This window comes from Xiphophorus couchianus, chromosome 15, assembly GCF_001444195.1.
Source record: "Xiphophorus couchianus chromosome 15, X_couchianus-1.0, whole genome shotgun sequence".
Taxonomy (NCBI): Eukaryota; Metazoa; Chordata; class Actinopteri; order Cyprinodontiformes; family Poeciliidae; genus Xiphophorus; species Xiphophorus couchianus.
Window position 1 is genome coordinate 2,940,691 of NC_040242.1, and position 19,537 is coordinate 2,960,227.

Genomic DNA, 19,537 nt, shown 5'->3' on the forward strand with positions numbered 1-19,537 from the left:
CCCACACCCCTTCACACACATACACACACACACACACACATTCACACACACACCCCTTCGCACCTACTGGGATGTTTTTGTACTGCAGTCGTTCCAAGACCTTCCTTTTGTTATGTTTTCTTAAATTTGTAAATTTATTCAAGAATATTTAGATTTATATTTACCAATGATCCTTTTCTTAATATTAATTATTTAAGAAGTGATTTGTGACATGACAGCTGAAGTATTTCCTTTAGATGCATTTTTTTTCTAAAATGGCAAAATTATGTACGTTTTGTTTGTTTTCTACTTTTTTTAGGTTTATTTCAGATCACAAAATATAATTATAATTCTGAAAGTTCATCTGAAGTATTCTTGGTGTATTTAGAGTTATATAAAAAGAACTAATAAATGTCCACTCTGAAGTGTCACAGCGCTCTCTGCTGATTCAGAAAAAATTATCTTTTTTTGTTAATTTTGTTCATATAATTTTTTTTAGTTACAAATTGAATGAATTGTTATTTTTGTCATCACATTGTGGGATGTTGACACCTTGATTATTGTAATCTCTTCACAAAAACAAGATTTTATCCTGGTCATAAAGACAAATGTAAAGAAAAATAAAATTCTTTATTATTTGACAGTAGGGTACAACACAGCAACATTCAACAAAAATAGATGCGTAAATAATTTTTTGATAAGTTCAAACTGAGGACAGTTCATTCTTGGGTCATGGCTTCTTTGAGCAAATATAAAGTCAGGTATTTGACCTGTGGGTGTATTAATAAATAGTGTGAGGCGGTTTGATGTCATGGAATATAACCTGGCTGTTTATTTGTGGTGAGCCATGTGTTAGTTTCTGTCAGCATCTCCGTTTCTTAAACGATAGGAACAGAAGTAACCATCAGTTCTGGTGGTTTCTTCAGTCTTTAATTTAAACTCTAACATCCTACACTGTGGCCGAAACACACAGCTGTCATTTCACACTTTCAGTGTGTCAGACCACACTGTTAAATATGCTGTTTTTCCAGAAAGCATGCATTCGTTGTTTCAGGAAACAACTGAGAATACTTGGCAGATGGAACTAAAGGTAAAAGGAGAAGTATTATTTATTTTCCAGGCACATAGTGCCATTTTATTGCACAATCTATAACTACGTTACCTTTAGCTTTTATAAAAATGCTACATACATCATGAAACATAACTTACAATAAAATTGACTTCAACATTTGAAATTGGTCCTCTGTCTCTAAAGAAGTTCCTCTTTCCGACACTCTTCAGCATGTTGTCACTGCGATGTCTTTCTTTTGTGCCATTTTACAACCAGCAGAGACCCTGGATGGATAAGTAGTTTGTATGATGAGCTCCTCAGATGCACAGTTCCACCAAGTGTTTGCTAAATGCTGCTGCCGCTAGTCTGAAGGAGCTGAGTGGGGAAGGTCCGAGTGTTCGGGTCGCTGCGGTTCGGTACGCTGTTTCATTTTTGTTGGGTTGGCTGTGTTCTGCATTCTGAGATATAATCAGAAGAGAGAATAATGTTCAGTTTCCAGCATAAAAATCAAACTTAGAGGCATATATCATCATGTTATCAGAAATAGTCATACTCAGTTGTATATCGGGCGTCTGCTCCACCACCACACCAGCTACAGCCATGAAATACATTATTTTAAAACAAATCCTTGCTTTTGTCTTCTGTCCTCTAATATAGGAAAGCTTTACCAAATATGCGTGATGCGTTTACAGCATTGTTGTATTTTTAATGACTGTAGACTCATAACAGATGGATTTTATTGAACTAAAAAAGATCTGTACAGACAATGGATGGATGGAAGTATAAAAACATAACGTTTGAATGTTCTTACCTTTAGTTTTTGCCCACTTGTTGACTGAAACAACCAACATTAGGAGAGCTGCCAAACCCACCGACACAATGATGCATCTTAAAAAATAGATGAAATCTGAAATAATTTTAAAAAGAGTGCATCAGAACAGAATGACTACATTCATTTAAAGAAATGTTTTGGAAGGGAAGATATCACCTTGTTGCTTTGAATACTTCCTGTTGTCGGTTGCGTTGCCTTTGATGCTCGTCCATTTCCTGCTGAATGATGGCAGAGCCGTTGTTGTTGCTATAGAGATTGTTGGTTTTCTTGTGGTCAGTAAAGTTGCTGTGTTTGTTGCTGTTTTTGCTGTGGTTGTTGCATCTTTTTCTCCATCTTCCTCATCTTCAGACTGAGGCCTGAAGCTGAACAGCTGAACCTCTCCAGTGGTTTTAGCCGTCACTTTGCATTTCAGTAACTCATAAATGTTTGACTTCTGATTGAAGACAGACATTGTAAATGTCACAGTGGTCCAGCAGGAATATGATATGACCTTCACACCTGAGGGCATTTTCTGGTCATACACCCACTCTACTGTGTGAGTGCAGTAGTTATGTTCCTGTAAAGAGCAGCGCAAGCTAACATCATCATTAAACACCGGTTCACTCACTGCGAAAGAGTCACATGAAGAGAGGAAAAAAAGAGAATACATCCAAGTTATTATTGCTATCTTTATGTTGAAGTGACAAGCATATTTTTATGAAAACACTCACCTCTAATAACAGACACATCAACCAGAGACTCTTGTGAATCTTGATTTGCCAGCAGGTTTTGTCTGCAGGTGTAAAGCCCAGCGTCCTGAAGTGTGACCTTCCTTATAACCAAAGAGCAGTTCGCTGTTAAACTCAGTCTACTGGAATCAGTTGTTGCATCTTTGTTAATCTGCCCATTTTCAAAGATGGTTCCTTCCTGCATGAAGTTTCTGTACGTCCATGTCGTCCTGTCACAGTTTTTCTGATCTTTTATTACATTTTCACAAGACAAAGTTATTTTGTCGCCTGTTTGGACGGTGAAGAAGGATGAAGTTTGCCCCTCTGGTGCTGTTGCTGAAACAAAAACCAGAATAAAAACATTCAAGAGTCACAAACATATCCAGACGGGAATGCTGTAGTCAATCTAAACGATTCATACCTGGAAAATGAAACAGTACCATCAAAAAAGGTCCAATAATCGACCCGAATCGAATCATTGTTCTCTGCTCTATTGTCATGGTCAGATAATGTTAAAATGGCTTCATCAGGAAGATGCAAACATGTGCAGTTTGGTTTGTGAGGTGTTACTTCCTCACAGTTCACACTTTGTGCTTCACACTTTCTGACTCACCTCTGACACTTTAATGAATATTTATTTCATGTTTTGAAACAAAAGTCTGACATTTTCACTCTAATTATTTATCTAATAGTTTTTAGGGTATGTTTAAGTGTTATCATTATATTGCTTTTGTTTTGTTTTGTTGTGTTATTTTGATCAATTTAATGTCCAGCTGCATTAGAGGCGCTGAGTCGACTGCTAGTTGCAGGAGTGGTTAACAAAGTGTTAGTTTCGAAACTCAGTACCGGCAGCTGCAGGTTTTCCACTGAGTACAAATAAAACAGAAAATAAAATGTTATTAATAGTGTAGTTACAAAAATCTGCAAGACAAAAAAGTGTTTAATATCATTGAAATATGAGATAAAGTAAATTCTACAAAATATTTGATTTTAAACTGTGATCATTAAGAAGCATTACATAAACTAACCAACACACCAACAATTTTCTCTAAGTTTTTTCCCTCAGAAGGTTTCAAATTTCTATGAAACTGAAAAGCTGCTTTTTATTCTACCTCTTCACAGCCGGAAGGATAAATGAGATTATTTTTAGTTTTAAGTGCAGAGGAGTTTTTGTTTCCATTTCCTGTTGTGATCACTTATAGATTAGTCACAGTGTCACCAACTGCTCAGCCTGAAATCTGCTCCGTGTTGCCGCCTTCGGTCACCGCCTCGTCAGGCTGGTTTATGCTACATGTATCATGGATTTTCCAGGCACATTGTGCCATTTCATAGCACAAACAAGTTACCTTAAGTTACTATGAAAATGTTGTACATATAAAAAAACAACTTAAAAGATATAGGACTTCAGTTCTGTCTTCTGTCTCTTTAAGAACTTTTACTTTGTCCAACACTTCAGTACATCATCATAACACGGATTCTCCATTGGTGGCAGTTACAACCATTTTTAGGAGAGTTGTAGTTTTTACAATAAGTTCAGCGGAGACGCAGCTCCACCAGTTTGCTAATTGCTGCTGCCGCTAGTCTGGTGGGGCAATATGGGTAAGATAGGAGAAGGCTGATTTAAGGTCGCAGCTCAGTCGGGTCACAGTATGTAGAACTGTAGTCTGCAGAAGCTGCGATTCCATTGGTGGAGACAATTTAGCAATTTCTGTGTTTCCTAAATAGAAACGCAATTAAAATCCCAAGTAAAAAAGTTTGTACATGCGATAAGTCATTAAAAAACATGCCACACCATCGTCATCTTACCACTTCCTGTTGTCTTCTTTGTGTTTTCCTTCAGTAGTAAAATCCAGTCATTGATCACATGACTTGTGTGACTCGAAAAAAGCATTTTCCATTGTATTTTTTAAAAACACACTAATTTTGATACAGCCAAAAAACCACGTCATCCAAAAGCATAAATTTTTACAAAATTGCTTTGTTTTCATTAAACATATTAATATTTGTAATTCCAATTTGCGCAGTTATATGGTCAATGGAAATCAGGAAGAGTGGTGGTGAATGAAATAATAAACAAAAATAAAACTGACTCCATTTATTTTCAAAAATATTCCACACAACATAAATGAATCTTATTTGTTAATGTTTTTTCAAATCATGTTTTGCTCTTAAAAATCTATTCCCATAAGAGCTTGAACTTATTAACATAAGATACTTTTTGCATGGTTTCCCCTTAAAACACGTTTTTACATGTAGAATTTAAACATATTATGTTTTATTTGTTCTCAATGTGCATTGTAAATATATGTCCAACATCATAATTTATTTTTAGAACTTTGTTGTTTCTATACGTTTCTGATTGTTACGGTTTGTAAAGTTTATATGTTTAAATATCTTCTTCCTTCTCAGTATTTGGGACAAAACAGAGTTTGCACCTCATTTATGTTTTACAGTGTAACTATTATTCTTGACCACCAGATGGCGGTGTAATTCTTAAAGCATTTTAGCAGCTTTTAATTTATAGATATCATTTACAATTTTAAAATAGTAAGTTTTATTTACGCTCATTGGGCATTATTTAAATTTGTACCAGAACATATTATAAAATACTTCAAAAACCTTTTATGACTTTCGGAAATTTACAACATTTATTTTCTTAGAGCTTATGTAATTATTCTTTAATTTCGTACAAAGTAATTATTACACTCCACCACCAGATGGGGGTGTCGTCCTTAAATTTTAACACCTCCCGATTCAATGATGAACAATTTTAATATTAAATAAGCTTTACTTACTCCAATGTGCATTAATTTTGCCCAAGAATACCTTGAAATGGATCAAAACGCTCAAACATTTAATGAATTCCTGAAATTTTCGAGTAATTTCTTGATTTGTTTCATTGAATTTCACAGTATGTAATTATTATTCTCCACCAGCAGGTGGGGGTGTCGTCCTTATATTTTAACAGCTCCTAATTCAAAGATGTAACATTTTAAAATGCTAAATAAGTTTATTTGCTCTCTGTGCATTTGTTCAATGTCCTATAAAAGTTATAACTTTGGGATTTTTATGAATATTTGAATTTTAAAGCTGTTAAATTTTACAGTATATTTTATTTTTCTTCCTTATCCGCTGGAGGAAAACAGGATTTGAGCAATGATCACATTATAATGTTATTATGTAATATAATCATTGTTGTCGTCCAACAGTTACAAGTCAATACCAAGTGATCCATATATAAATACATCCGTCCATTTAAGGGTTAATAAGCGATTTATTTTATGTAAAACCTTTATTTCTAAATCTTTACCTGTGAGATCTGAGTGCCGATGACTCTCTGCTTAGCAACTAATCTCCAACCAGATTGAAAAGGGAGTAAAATCTTCAGCTCGAACGTTTTCCCGTCACGTCGACTCTTAACTTTCCACCACAATCATGTTGGCCATCACCATATGTTAGGTTTTAAAAACTTTGTGCATTCATTTATTAATAGCTAGAATAAAGTAATCTTATGTGCAGAACTTGCAGGAATATGAGTCAGTCAGAATGTAACTATTAGTTTCCTGTTTCAAATATCAACAGATGGATCTGTGAAGAGGCTTTTTATAAACACGGTGCTCTTTCTGTGGTTTGTGCTCTTACTTCCTCATTATGACTTCTATTCCTTTATATTTTCTCCATCCTTTGCTGTATTAGACTTTCAATACATGTTTTTTATTTAATGATGAAAAAATGTTTTCAAACTTAACTCTCTGCTTTTGAAGTCTGTAATATCTGAAATCTTGTTTACTAAGAAGTTCAAACCATGAAGTGCACCAGTGAGATTATTAACTTTATATTTGCTTGAGTAACATTACCATTCATATCAAAGTGCATATAACTTGTTCGTATCTGTTATGTTACACATTATTATTATTATTATTGTCTAAACACGTCTGTTCAACCATTGTTCCGTGTCTCTTGCCACGTTCAGTAAGTCTGAGAAGAGATGGGCCTTGAGTTGCGTGAGCGGTCACTTCCTCTTCTGAAGTGGTGACTCTGCTGTCTCAATAGTTTCCTGTGCTTTAACCATTTGAAAGTTAAAAAAAGGTAATTATAGAAACAATGAAATTGCAGATTTGCAACCTGCTTGGATTAAACAAATATTTTGAGTTGTCTGGACTTGTGCATGAATTTAAGAGAGATTTCATATGATTAAAGTTTGTGTGAGCGGATGTAGGTGTGTGGTTTTTAAAAGTGGTTTCTTCTGTTCATGCTACATGGATGGGGGAGTTACATTTTCAGCTCTGGTCTAGCTTAGCTGCGGTTGAAGCGATTATGCTTCATAGCTTATCTAATGCATGCAAATGACTTGCTGAGAAAAATGTACAAAACGTTCCATTAGATTGACAGATGTAGATCACCAAGTCAGTCAAACAAATGTTTCATTTATTTGAGGATGGAAAAGATTACAAGCATGTTAAAATATTGTTTATAGCACATAAGACAAAAACTTTATATCAACTCTTTCTACTTGAGAGTAGCAACTCGCTCTACCTGGGTTTCATGAGAGCCATTTTGACCAGAATCTGTGGGGGCGGACTCATTAAGTCCAACAACCAATCAAACTTTGAGCACCATGTCTGAAAGTCCCGAGTTAGTTTCACTTTGATCTTCTAATTTAAGACCAAAAACAGCAACAAACAAATAAAAACCATCATATTAACAAAATTAATATGTTGAGCTAGTGACTTTTTAACATATTTAAGGGAGGAAATCTCATTTCTATATTAGGGGGGACAAAAAACAGGAAGAATTTTTAAGACCAATTTTGGAGGGGTCGGCAAAGTTACAGTGAAATGTAACGTAAAATGTGGTTTAAAATGTTTTCAATGTGTTCAACCTGCAAGGCCAAACATGAGTAATAAGTGGTAATACTCAAACATGGGATTTTCTCAGTGAGCAAAATATTGAGACCCATAAAAGTCAAAGTAAAATTTAAATGTTTAGATATGAGCTTGGTTCAGTGGCACAGATAGAATCTCTGCTACACCTTTACAAAAATGTAAGGCTATTAATAAAAACAAGTTGTAATGAGCAACTCCACTTGATAAAATTCCTCATAAATATTGATTTATTGCAGTGACTCTTAATTCAATTTATGTGTTATTTAAATTGTAACTTGCTAAGTTATTTAAATTATAACTTGCTAAGTTGCCTAAGTTCGTTAAGTTCCCGTCATTGCTAACACTTAAGGCAGGCTGAAATTATAAAACAGAAAATTGACATCAAGGGTCCTAACTTTTCCTTCTGTTCACTGATTGACCTAGTAAAAGTTGTACTAGAGGAATCCACTTCAATGGGAGAAATCCCAGACTGAACAGTGAAGGGAGATGAGAATCGAGGCAATGGCCAGGCTAGTGAAATGCTGATATTAGCTCTAGTTTTGTTTTTTGGCTAAAATTTGCTTAAAGCAAACATTTTGGAAAACCAAATCCAATATTTTTTTTTTAAACAGTTTCAGGCAGTAACATCATCTGTTTCTGTTTTTTTGACTACGGCGTAGACTGCTTCTTGAGCAGCAGCATCTTCAGGAGAAGAGTTGTCCACGGAGGAATGAACCTAAAAAATGAACAAGAAAACACAACATTTAGCCAGAGGGGCGACCAGATTATTAAAAAACCTTTGACTTCACTCTACTTCATAAACCCACCGTCCCTTACTGTTTTGATTTCAGTGTTTAGAACAGACTTAAAACTAATTTTGCAGTTAGACTGTATTCCTGATCACTAAATATTGCTATGATTTTACTAACAAAATGATCCATTTAGTCCCTGTAATGTTTTAAAAGGTGCTAGAAACAAGCACATGATCCACAGGTAGAGTAATTAAGGTGTTTTCACACCTGATAGTCCAGTTTAATTGGGGACCACAATTATAACATTTATTACATTTTCAGCTGGTGTGGTTTGCTTTCCCACTGCACTGTGTCAAACGATCCAAACTAGTCGAAAAGCCTGTTCCCTTCCTCGCCTGTGGTGGCGCTACTGAGGAAAACATAAATACCTCAGTGAGCTCAACTTCCTGCTTCATGTAATGTGAACAGAAATGGAGTGATGTCAGATTTTAGCGGTTGAAGGATTTTGTCCCTTTTGTCTTTGGTAAAAGACCACAAGTCATTTCTTTTGCTAGCAGTAGACGCTCACATCTGTTTTACCCAACAATAACACACACAATAACACACACTGGCTGGTTTCAGTAACGATCTGTCTGTCATTAAAAGGCTGTTCCAAACCTTTTTATGCCATAATGTAAATTAATTAGGCAGCACTTTTAAAAATTGTGATTTATGTTTAAAATGACCAATACTGAAATAAATCACTCACCTGTGATTTTCTCTTGGCCTTATTGGTGTAGCAGACGGAGGCGTAGTACACACACCCCTCTGGTTCAACCTGTAAGCAGAAAACAGTTTAAACTAATCTGTAAATAAGATTCAAAAGTGTCTTTCACTCAAACAGTTCAAAGAGAATTAACACCAGTTTGAACTGGTTTTACTGTGTTTTTACCACAACTTCACTGGTTTCTGGATCCGAAACTCTGACTTCAGGTTGTAAGATTGGTTCCTGCTGAAAATGTAGAAAAAGCAGCCTGTGAGTAAAAGTCTTTGATTCATTTCATTGTCAGTAAACATACATTAATCAATGCTAATAATTTGAGCTTTATTTTAGTTGTAAAATCAATTTTTCAAGCAATTTGTTTCCAACATTAAACAAGCAGGAAGAACGAGCTGCAAACACAGTGATAATAAACACAACCAGCATGTCGCTTTGCTAGAGAAACATATGAAAACTTGTCCACGTTGCACTAAACTGGTCAATCCTACCACTACTAACTTGGACACAAAACTTTAGTAGGTTTTACTATCACTATGATTCTCTACAGAGACGTAGAGCAAAACCTAAAGCATTGATGCAAACTCACCGTGTTTTCTTCCTTCTTGATTTCACTTCCTGAAAAAACGATGGAGGTGAATTCAGCTTCATAGTGCAATATAAAATAATCAGTTCTGTTCCTTAATAATCACCAGATTCAGTAGATATATTCTGTTGTGGATCAAAACAATCTTATGTTCATTTCAAGCACTTTGTTCTAAGTTTATGACAAAGTCATTGTCTTCTGTTATTGTAAGATAAAACAGTAAAATGGTTCAATCATGTAGACTTAGAACGATTAAAAGATGAAGCTGTGAATGTTCTGACCTTTAGTTTTCTTCCATTTGATGAACAGCAGAATGATTATTAATACGCCTGTTGGAGCCACAAAAACAAACAATATGCCACCAAGTCCAACCTGGAAAGAGAATTTATGTCAAACAGGTTGAACTGCAAAACATTTCTCAAACTGAGGAAACCAGAAAGTTTCCACTGGGAGTTTGATTCTTCAAAAAAAGTTGTTTTGGGGATTTTTATGGTTTTTGAAATTTGATTCTTTCTTGTGGGGTGAAGGTGTAAGAGTTGTCGGTTCAAACTTCCACTCAGCCTTCGACTGACCTTAGCCTTCATAAGAGGCTAAGATGTTTATGATTACAAAAAAACCCTTTTGGTTAGGTTAATGTCTTTGTAATTATCATGCTAGGTATGTAAAGGGTTATCTATTATTTTTTAGTGTGGAGTCTCTGTCTATGTTACAACAGCAACAACCTAAATTAATGTTCCATTATTGGAAAATACAGTAATCTACTGAAGTTCAAGAAGAAGCACAGAGTTTGACTTTTAAAAATAAGTTTATTATGCACTCACCTGTTTTATGATCTGTTTTATGATCTGTAGACTGGTGACTGAAGGTGAACAGCTGAACTTCTTTACTTGAGATATTTGTGACGTTACATTTTGTTGAGCTAAAAAATGTTGAGTTTTGATGAAGGGAAGTTGTCAGTACCGCAGCAGAACGATAGAAGGGCAGTGATGGTTTTATATGTGAGGATGTTTCTCCTTCCCCCTCATGCAGCCACTTCACTGTGTGTCTGTGGATTTCATAATCCATCACAGAGCAGCTTAAGACGAATGAATTATTGATCTTCTGTTCAGTCACTGGTGAAGACAGAGAAGTTCAGAGTTAGATCACAATAACTCTATGATTTCAATGTGTTGTAACAGAATAGTTTGAGCAGAAAACATGTAAATACTCACTGAGAACAACAGTTAGATAAACAGAGTTTGGTCCTTGTTGTTCTGATGTTAACTGCCTGCAGGTGTAACGACCAACATCCTCCATGGTGACCTTCTTTATGACCAGAGAGCAGTTAACAGTAACACTCAGTCTGTCTGATGTAGTTAAATTAATCTTTCCAGCTTCAAACAGCGTCACTGTTTTCATTGAACAGATGAAGACCCAAGTTGTTCCGTCACATTGATTCTGACCATCAGTCACGTCTTTACAAGGCAAAGTCACTTCATCACCAACTCTGACCAGGAACTCAGGTGCTTGTTGCCCTGCAGCTGCTGTTCAGAGAACAAGACAGAAAAAAGATCAAACTGAACATACAAAACATTGATTAATGAAAAATGTGTTGCATAAACATTAATGCAGCTTTGTAATGTTATTGTTAAAGGTTTACTTACCTGCAACTGTAATAATCAGTATCAGAAATAAATACATTTTTGATCTCCATATTAAATCATTGTTCCTCTCTGTCTCGTCTTGTGAACAAATGATTCACAGACTATCAGTGGTTTCCTCTTAAAGCTGAAAACGTTGCAGGTTGTTTGCAAGCTGTCACTTCCTCATGACATATTTTTGTTTTTGCATCTGGGACTTGCTTCCTTATGATTTTTTTCGGAACTTTTAATTTCTAGCTGGTTCTAAAAACTCTGAACATCTCATTGTGTATTCATCTAACACTTTGATTTGTTTCCATGTGTCTCAAATATAAACTTTTATTTATCAAAGAGCAACAGAAAAGCAAGTAACAGAAATGTGGGCGTGTCTGAGGTTAGAGGTGTTAGTTTCATCTGAGAGCTCAGCCTCTCACAATGTGAGAACAGAATCACGTCATCTGGTTGCTGCTTCTTTTCATGATAAAGTTATATAAATATATATGTATTTCTTATTATTTCTGACCTTTGGTTTCCATATGTCAGATAAGTTTTCTAAGTTAGACTACTAGTTATTTATCAGTCATTTCCCTGGAGCAGCTTGCTGCCAGGTACCAGGTTAACCCTTCACCCCCTTTGGGAGGAAGTTTCTTCCACATCAGACTGACATCTGCAAGAAGGGTTGCAAGACTCAGAGTTTCTCAGGTTCTGCACATGTTGCAGTTGGCAGCACCGCAGTAGTGGACAATAACAGAGTACATTTACTAGAGTGTTATACCTAAAAGCATTTTCTTAGTATTTTTCCTTCAGTATTCATTTTTTGGGGAACGTCTGACTTTCAATTCCACTTGCCGCTTGCTGTTACTCATTCCTTGTGGCTCAGCATATCTTTATAGTCCGCTGCTGCTGTTTTCCTTTACTGAAATGCAATTGGCCACAAGAAGGGGAGCCAATCACAGTTGCTGCTCACACCTCAGATTTGGCGCTCTGTCATCCTCGTTAAGTGTGCCGAGCTGAGCTCCTACTTTCATTTAAACATTTGAACTGGAGAAACCAGCACACATGACCAGATCTTAGCTCCATGTTTGTAGCTTATATGTTAAATATGACATTACTTCTAGTTACCAGTGTTGCAGTTTGGGGGAATAAGAAGTTGTTGTTTTTTCCTTTTTTGGGGATGTTGGTGGACAGAGTGGTTCTACATTTGTAAACTTTTGATTGAGACACTTTTACTTGTAGTTGAGTAAGATTTGACCTTATCAATACTTTACTCAAGTACTGGAGCATCGTCCACCACTAGTTATCCAGTCTAATATGTGACACACCTCCTGCAGTCAGGCCTTGGAGCAGCTTGCTGGCAAGGACCTGGTTAACCCTTCACCTCTTGGTTTGTCGAAGCATTGCCCTGAGAAAATGACGGGAAGCGTCTTCTACATGACACTGCCATCTGCAAGAAGGGTTGCAAAAGGCACAGAGGCGACGTTCACACTGCAGATCTTGATGCTCAAACTTGACTCTTTCTGAAATCACTTTTTTTTTGTATGGTCCATCAAATTGCTTTTAAAATGTTGCCTAAATCTGAATTCAGTGCAAATTGTTTGCAGTTCCAAACTGACCCACATGCAAAAGAACAAGACCTTCTCTGCTTCAGTTAACCTCCCCACAGTTCTTCACTGCATGACTGACACATGAACAAAACCTAATGCTAAATATTGTTTATTACCGGCCAAGTTTTATTTTGAATTTTGCAGAGCAACAACACACTTATATCAACTGTTTTTCTTTTGCAATTACATATTTTTTGGTTTATCACAGAAAATATTTGGAAAAATCTCCAGCTCACTTTACTGTGAAAGGGAACGATTTGCAAAGCAAACAAAGCAGCAGGCTGTTTTCTTTTCTGTGCGTCAAAATAAAGAACGGCATTTTGGGAAAACGGCATAAAAAATGATGAATCTCTGACTGTTACACACCTCATAAATCTAAAAATAAATGTCAATTAAAATATGAAACAGCTGAATTTGTTTTGAAATATAGCTTACATAGAGGCTGTGTTGTTCATTCTGAGAAGAGTGATGGGAGCTGAAGGTCCAACAGCGCTCTCTACTGGCTGGGGTCACTTCACAACAAAAACAACTGATTCATTTATTTATAAACATATTCTTATCCCACTTCATGGGCCTGCACAGTTATTTAATGAAACAGTTCTTCTTTATTTAAAATCTAAAATCTAACAACTGTTGGTTTCCTTCAGCTGAACTGATTTCTGTTGATCAGAGAATCTGACAGCAGCAGAATTATTCTCTGTTTTCCTCCACGACTGTATCTTCATTATCATCCATGTGCCTCTGCTGAAAACAAAATATGTTTAATATTCCTCTTACATTTCTCCCAATTCTCACTACAACAATAATGAATCAATAATTTGGTGCTCTGACACCTGCCATAACTTCCTGATTTGCTTTTTTTAGTTGTAATATATTTTAACCGGGTTTTTTTCTTACATTCATAATCTGCATCCGATGTTTATGTTCATCTGCATTTTCTTTGTTAATGACGCAGAACTAACTTTATGGTCACTTTAGCTGTAAAAATCCTGGTTTCCCAGGCCGTTTCATGTGTAAACGTTTCATCTGTGAATGTTCTCACCATTTTGTGTTTTGTCTTCATGTTGATTGTAATAACAGATGTAAGGAGCGCTGCCAAACCCACGGACACAACAACGCATCTCAGTACGTACAATACAGGTAGAAAACCTGACAATACAAAGATTTAGATTAAATTAGACAAAATTTACCAACAGCACCAATATCTAAGTACTGATCACAGAATGAGAAAAATAATCTTGCCATTATTTTTGGATTTTGTCATCAGTTGATTGCTATTATATAATTTTCAGAGAAAAGACGATGGGAAGAAGCTTCAAAAATGCATGAAACTGGTTTTCAGTTTCATGAAAACTGGACAATGCATTTCATGCATTGTCCTGAGCCATATGCAACGAAATTTCGTTCTGTATACACCCTGTGCATGCAAAATGACAATAAAGTCAGTCTAAGTCTAAGTCTAAGTTGTTGTGAGATTTATGAAGTGTATACAGATGTTCTGAGTTTGGATTGTCCATTATGCACTCACCTGTTTTATGATCTGTTTTATGATCTGTAGACTGGTGACTGAAGGTGAACAGCTGAACTTCTTTACTTGAGATATTTGTGACGTTACATTTTGTTGAGTTAAAAAATGCTGAGTTTTGATGAAGGGAAGTTGTCAGTACCGCAGCAGAACGATAGAAGGGCAGTGATGGTTTTATATGTGAGGATGTTTCTCCTTCCCCCTCATGCAGCCACTTCACTGTGTGTCTGTGGATTTCATAATCCATCACAGAGCAGCTTAAGACGAATGAATTATTGATCTTCTGTTCAGTCACTGGTGAAGACAGAGAAGTTCAGAGTTAGATCACAATAACTCTATGATTTCAATGTGTTGTAACAGAATAGTTTGAGCAGAAAACATGTAAATACTCACTGAGAACAACAGTTAGATAAACAGAGTTTGGTCCTTGTTGTTCTGATGTTAACTGCCTGCAGGTGTAACGACCAACATCCTCCATGGTGACCTTCTTTATGACCAGAGAGCAGTTAACAGTAACACTCAGTCTGTCTGATGTAGTTAAATTAATCTTTCCAGCTTCAAACAGCGTCACTGTTTTCATTGAACAGATGAAGACCCAAGTTGTTCCGTCACATTGATTCTGACCATCAGTCACGTCTTTACAAGGCAAAGTCACTTCATCACCAACTCTGACCAGGAACTCAGGTGCTTGTTGCCCTGCAGCTGCTGTTCAGAGAACAAGACAGAAAAAAGATCAAACTGAACATACAAAACATTGATTAATGAAAAATGTGTTGCATAAACATTAATGCAGCTTTGTAATGTTATTGTTAAAGGTTTACTTACCTGCAACTGTAATCATCAGAAACAGCTGTAAATACATTTTGATCTCCATATTAAATCATTGTTCCTCTCTGTCTCGTTTTGTGAACAAATGATTCACAGACTATCAGTGGTTTCCTCTCAAAGCTGAAAACATTGCAGGCGGTTTGCAAGGTGTCACTTCCTATTCAGTTCAACGTTTGTCTCACATCAGGGGCTTGTCATTTAAAACATTTTTAACTCAGTTTCTTATTTTAATAACCGAGGACATCAGTATTATTACTGTTTTCTAGTTTTAATGTGTTAAACTTACACTTTTATATCCTGAAGAATAAGAAACAGAAATGCGGTCATGTTTGAGGTTAGAGGTGTATTAGTTTCATATGTCAGCTGGACTGAACAGAATGTAGCAGCTGTTTTTTTTTCTTCTTGATCTGATAAAGAGAAAAACTTTTCCACTCATTTGAAGCATGCGCCTTCTATCACGGCCTGAGAGTCTCAGGGTTTTGCTCAGTATGTTAGCTGTTTGTTAGCTGCTTTTAGGATTGCACTCTTCTCTTTCTGGAATCTCATCCAGTCTGAGAGTCTGCTGCATCCACTTTTCCAGGTTCAGGATTACAGCTTACTGCTCAGAAGATGAGTTGTATCAAGGCCTTGACTCTACACAGCTTCTGCATTTCCTGCTTGAGCTTTTCGTTTTCCTTCTTGATTTTGCCGTCACTGCGATTGTTAAACCTACCACCTTTTTTAATCTTATCTGGTTGGTTGGAGCTGAGAGTCCCCCTACATTTAATCCCTATTGTTCTCCATGATTCTTGTCTCCCACTTTGCTTGGGTAATTTTTTTTTTCAAACTTATTTGAGTTATTTATTTGATAAAACTTATTTCCAGTTTAGAACCTGACCAGTTAAAATGGAGCAGCCTTTAAATTCCTGCTTTTGATTTGTCAGAGCTTCTCCCTTAGGTTGAATGTAATGTAATATTAACAGAACTTAATATTAACAGGATATTTACGCCATCTAGTGGTTACATTTCATCTTAGAATAATTATATTTTCGTCAGAATCAGCAGAGCTGTTGCAGGCTGAAGCTGCTGAGGAACAGCTCCAATATAAACAGCATCATAGTTGTAATAAACACAGTAAAGGAGGATTTAAGGGTTTAAAGTAATTGTAATAAAGGTTCAGGGTCTCAAAATCAAGCTGTTGGAATGTTTTCTTTGGATTTAAACAGCTTTGCATTACAAAACGTTGTCCTGCTTTAATATGAACTTCCACCCTAATCTGAAGACTGTAGCCACAACTGCAACTGATTAGTCAGGAGATGTAAGCAAAGTGGAGTCAGAATGAGCCAATCAGCATCCAGACCCAAGTCCAATTGAGAATCTGTGGAATTACTCTGTATCCAATCAGATTGTTTTAGTTAAGACATTGCATGTCAGGACAGTCATTCACTTTTGGATGCTGTGCAGTTGAAAGGATTTTTGCATCAACATTATCACTTTCAGAAAGTTGCTATGGTGGGCAAGGGCTTCCAAACCAAACCAACACTTAAAATAAGCAAAACAGGAATTTTAAAAAGATGAGTTTTATGATACATGAACTCTCCTTTAGTTTTCAGTCCAGCACACAACGTATCAAGGAGGCACAAATCTTATAACATCAGAAATCTGAGATTGCTGCAGACATATGTTTAACGATGTTCATGCTTTAAAAATCAAAACCAGAATCTAATGCAGCTGAAAAATCAAATGGAGTCAGATGAGAGAACTAGAGAACAGGACCAAGAGTTTAATTTATCCTGCAGCATCTGTAGGTTGGAAAAACTTAAATAAGAAGCAAACATCATCTGCATAGCAATGATAAAAAATTAACTACAAAGTTCCCACATTGCACTACAATAAAAAAAACAAAACTGCTCACAAACTAAAAGAGGACACAGAAATGGATTATTTGGATAAATAAGAAAATAAATGTATCTGTATAAAATCTTTCTAAATTGTTTAGAATCCTTAGCAGAAGCAGAAATAACATCATAAACATGATGTTACTGCTAATAATTCACACTTTGAAATGAATAAATGTTCAGTTTTGAATAACTCTGTATTTTCAGTAAATATAAAAAGACTGTTGTGGCCACATGGATGAGACTTTAAGCATTTTCTGGGGAGTTGAAGTTGTTCATTAGTTCAGCAGCACAGAAGAACAAAAATCTCCAATTTCCTCATAGATCACCATTTCTTCATCTTCATCACCATCACTCTGTAAAAACAACAAAACACTCAATGTTTGGAAAACTGATGCTCTACTTTTAAAAACCGCTAATAGTTAAATGTCTTTTAGCAGCTTTTGTTGTTTTAAATACTCTATTGTTCCAGATTTACCTCCACAATCCCAGGAATCTTTGTTTTGTTTTCTGAAAAGAGTAAAAAAAATTCAACTTTAGTTCAGCCTTAACCCAAAAACTCAAAACACGTCATGAAATCTTCTCACCTTCAGTTTTTGTCCAGATTTCCAGTCTAACAACAGAAATGATGAGAGCTGCCAAACTGATAGATACAACGATCCATCTCATTAAATATGCAAAGTCTGAAAACAATAACAAAATATTCTTAGAAACTGACATTTTCACTCTGAACATTCAGATTAAACTTTAAACACTACAAAATTAAAACATTACAGCAAAATGACAATGAGAATCCTTAAAATAAGCGCTATCTACATAACTAAAATGTGTGTATATTTGTATTGTAACTAATTTAGATAAAAGCTGCAAATGCATCTAAACATCAGGCTGAAATTTAGCTGTGAAAAATGTATTTCTGTAAAGACTGATGTGAAACTTAATGCAGATTCTCACCTGATTTTTCTCCAGAGAACTGAGGCCCGAACACAAACAGCCGAACTTCGTCTGTGTACGGATTCCTCACTTCACACTTCAGTGACTTGTAAACTTCTGACTTCTGTTCAGGGTTGGTTGTAGTAAAAGTCACATTGGAGGAGCAGGAACTTGCTGATATCTCCACCTCTGATGTCATTTCCTGTTCCCCCTCGAACATCCACCTTACTGAGTGAATACAGTGTCCAAATTCCAACATGGAGCAGAACAGAGTGAGTCGGCCATCTTCCTTCTGTTCACTTACTGGTGCAGGGAGAGATACAATGAAAGAACATTCAGCAAAGGAGCCACAATGGTATCATGGCGGACTGATTACAATTCAAAAGTAATTGTAGACCACTTATTAATAAGCTCAAATCAAAGTAAAAATAATAAGTAATACTCACAGTTTATGATAAAAACATAAATTTGGAAGTCTGGTCTTTGGAGTTGATCTAGGACGTAAGTTCTGCTGGTGTAAGAACCGACATCATGAACAGAGACGTTCTTAATGACCAGGGAACAGTCGGCAGCCATAAACAGTCTGTTCAGTTTAGTTTCTGCAATGTCCATTAACTGTCCACTGTCCACTAGCGCCACTGATTCCTTGATTTCAGGATCAGTGAAGATCCAGGTGGAACCGTCACAGTTTTTCTGGTTCAACCCGGTTCCAGTGGGCAAAGTTACGTCGTCTCCAGTTTGGACAATGAAGAAGGACAGAAGTGATCTCATGGTGGCTGTCGACAGAAATGAATGAAAATAACATCCATATGATGTTATTTATACTTAGTGTTGGGATTATTTAAAGTCCAAAACATTATTGAGAACGTTAATCCGGAAGGTCTAACAATATATTATGTATTAGCCTGTACTTTCAATGTAATAAACCAAATAATTTGACATATAAACTGTATATTTTACAATGATGAGAATGAGTTGGTGGCTACCTGTGATTGGATTGTTTGTGAAGGTCTCAGGTGTTTGTCCTGCATGTTTTGTTGTTGGTGTTTCAGTTTTCGGTTTAGATGTTACTCTGTGGTTTGTTGGCGTCACATTTTTGGAAGTAGTAGCAGAACTTGAATCTGAGAATCAGACTAGTTTGCATAAAAAGGCAGTTTGAGCTGAAATGAAAGAATTTAAATACTCACCATCACGAACAGATAGGATCACCTCAGAATCAGGTTTTTGTTGTCGTCCTGCTGCAAACTGTCTGCAGACGTAACGACCAGCATCTTTATCTGTGACTCTCCTTATCAGCAGAGAACAGTTTGCAGCCATCCTCAGTCTGTCTGATTTGGGTTTGGCTGCTTTGTAAATCTGTCCATGTTCAAACAGCATCACTGTTTTGTTGGTTCTTGGGTTGCGGAAAAACCAGTTAGTGTATTTACACTTCTCAAGATTATCTGTCAAACTTCCACAGGGAAGACTGACATCATTTCCCTCCCCGATGGTGAAAGTGACTGGATTGTGCAAGAATGCTCCTGTTAATGAACGACAGGTGGAAAAGGAAGAACAATCAGGATTATGTATTTTCTCTATTTTCTGATATGGTATTATCAAGTGGCTATGTTACCTTCAGTTAT

General features: G+C 36.2%; 2 protein-coding genes and 2 long non-coding RNA genes across 4 annotated transcripts; all 4 read right to left on the reverse strand.

The window, feature by feature from the left end:
* Positions 1–590: 590 nt before the first annotated feature.
* LOC114158319 (uncharacterized) lies at positions 591–3,118 on the reverse strand. The gene is made up of 5 exons (XM_028039689.1): positions 2,991–3,118; positions 2,573–2,905; positions 2,019–2,468; positions 1,842–1,937; positions 591–1,488 (listed from the first exon to the last, which is right to left on the reverse strand). Exons 1-5 carry the CDS (start codon positions 3,067–3,069, stop codon positions 1,457–1,459), a joined length of 990 nt encoding a protein of 329 aa, XP_027895490.1. The 5' UTR covers positions 3,070–3,118; the 3' UTR covers positions 591–1,456.
* A 3,858-nt stretch (positions 3,119–6,976) lies between these two features.
* On the reverse strand, positions 6,977–9,563 carry LOC114158307 (uncharacterized). Its single transcript, XR_003598386.1, has 4 exons — positions 9,533–9,563; positions 9,118–9,177; positions 8,935–9,003; positions 6,977–8,170 (listed from the first exon to the last, which is right to left on the reverse strand). It is a non-coding gene; the product is annotated as an uncharacterized LOC114158307 (long non-coding RNA).
* A 4,631-nt stretch (positions 9,564–14,194) lies between these two features.
* Positions 14,195–15,581, reverse strand: LOC114158831 (uncharacterized). Its single transcript, XM_028040723.1, has 3 exons — positions 15,103–15,581; positions 14,671–14,982; positions 14,195–14,571 (listed from the first exon to the last, which is right to left on the reverse strand). The coding sequence occupies exons 1-3, from the start codon at positions 15,149–15,151 to the stop codon at positions 14,195–14,197; spliced, it is 738 nt and encodes a 245-aa protein (XP_027896524.1). The 5' UTR covers positions 15,152–15,581.
* A 1,266-nt stretch (positions 15,582–16,847) lies between these two features.
* LOC114158907 (uncharacterized) lies at positions 16,848–17,676 on the reverse strand. Its single transcript, XR_003598496.1, has 3 exons — positions 17,570–17,676; positions 17,461–17,492; positions 16,848–17,338 (listed from the first exon to the last, which is right to left on the reverse strand). It is a non-coding gene; the product is annotated as an uncharacterized LOC114158907 (long non-coding RNA).
* Positions 17,677–19,537: the final 1,861 nt, after the last annotated feature.

What these genes read in the sequence shown, in the direction of transcription:
- LOC114158319 (XM_028039689.1), bottom strand. Translation starts at nt 3,069, where the DNA reads ATGACAATAGAGCAGAGAACAATGATTCGATTCGGGTCGATTATTGGA. An exon ending in GGTACTGTTTCATTTTCCAG is followed by an intron (nt 2,906 to 2,990) that starts GTATGAATCGTT and finishes TTTTTGTTTCAG; the next exon opens with CAACAGCACCAGAGGGGCAA. An exon ending in TGATGTGTCTGTTATTAGAG is followed by an intron (nt 2,469 to 2,572) that starts GTGAGTGTTTTC and finishes ACTCTTTCGCAG; the next exon opens with TGAGTGAACCGGTGTTTAAT.
- LOC114158831 (XM_028040723.1), bottom strand. Translation starts at nt 15,151, where the DNA reads ATGGAGATCAAAATGTATTTACAGCTGTTTCTGATGATTACAGTTGCA. An exon ending in TCTGATGATTACAGTTGCAG is followed by an intron (nt 14,983 to 15,102) that starts GTAAGTAAACCT and finishes TTCTCTGAACAG; the next exon opens with CAGCTGCAGGGCAACAAGCA. An exon ending in TTATCTAACTGTTGTTCTCA is followed by an intron (nt 14,572 to 14,670) that starts GTGAGTATTTAC and finishes TGTCTTCACCAG; the next exon opens with TGACTGAACAGAAGATCAAT.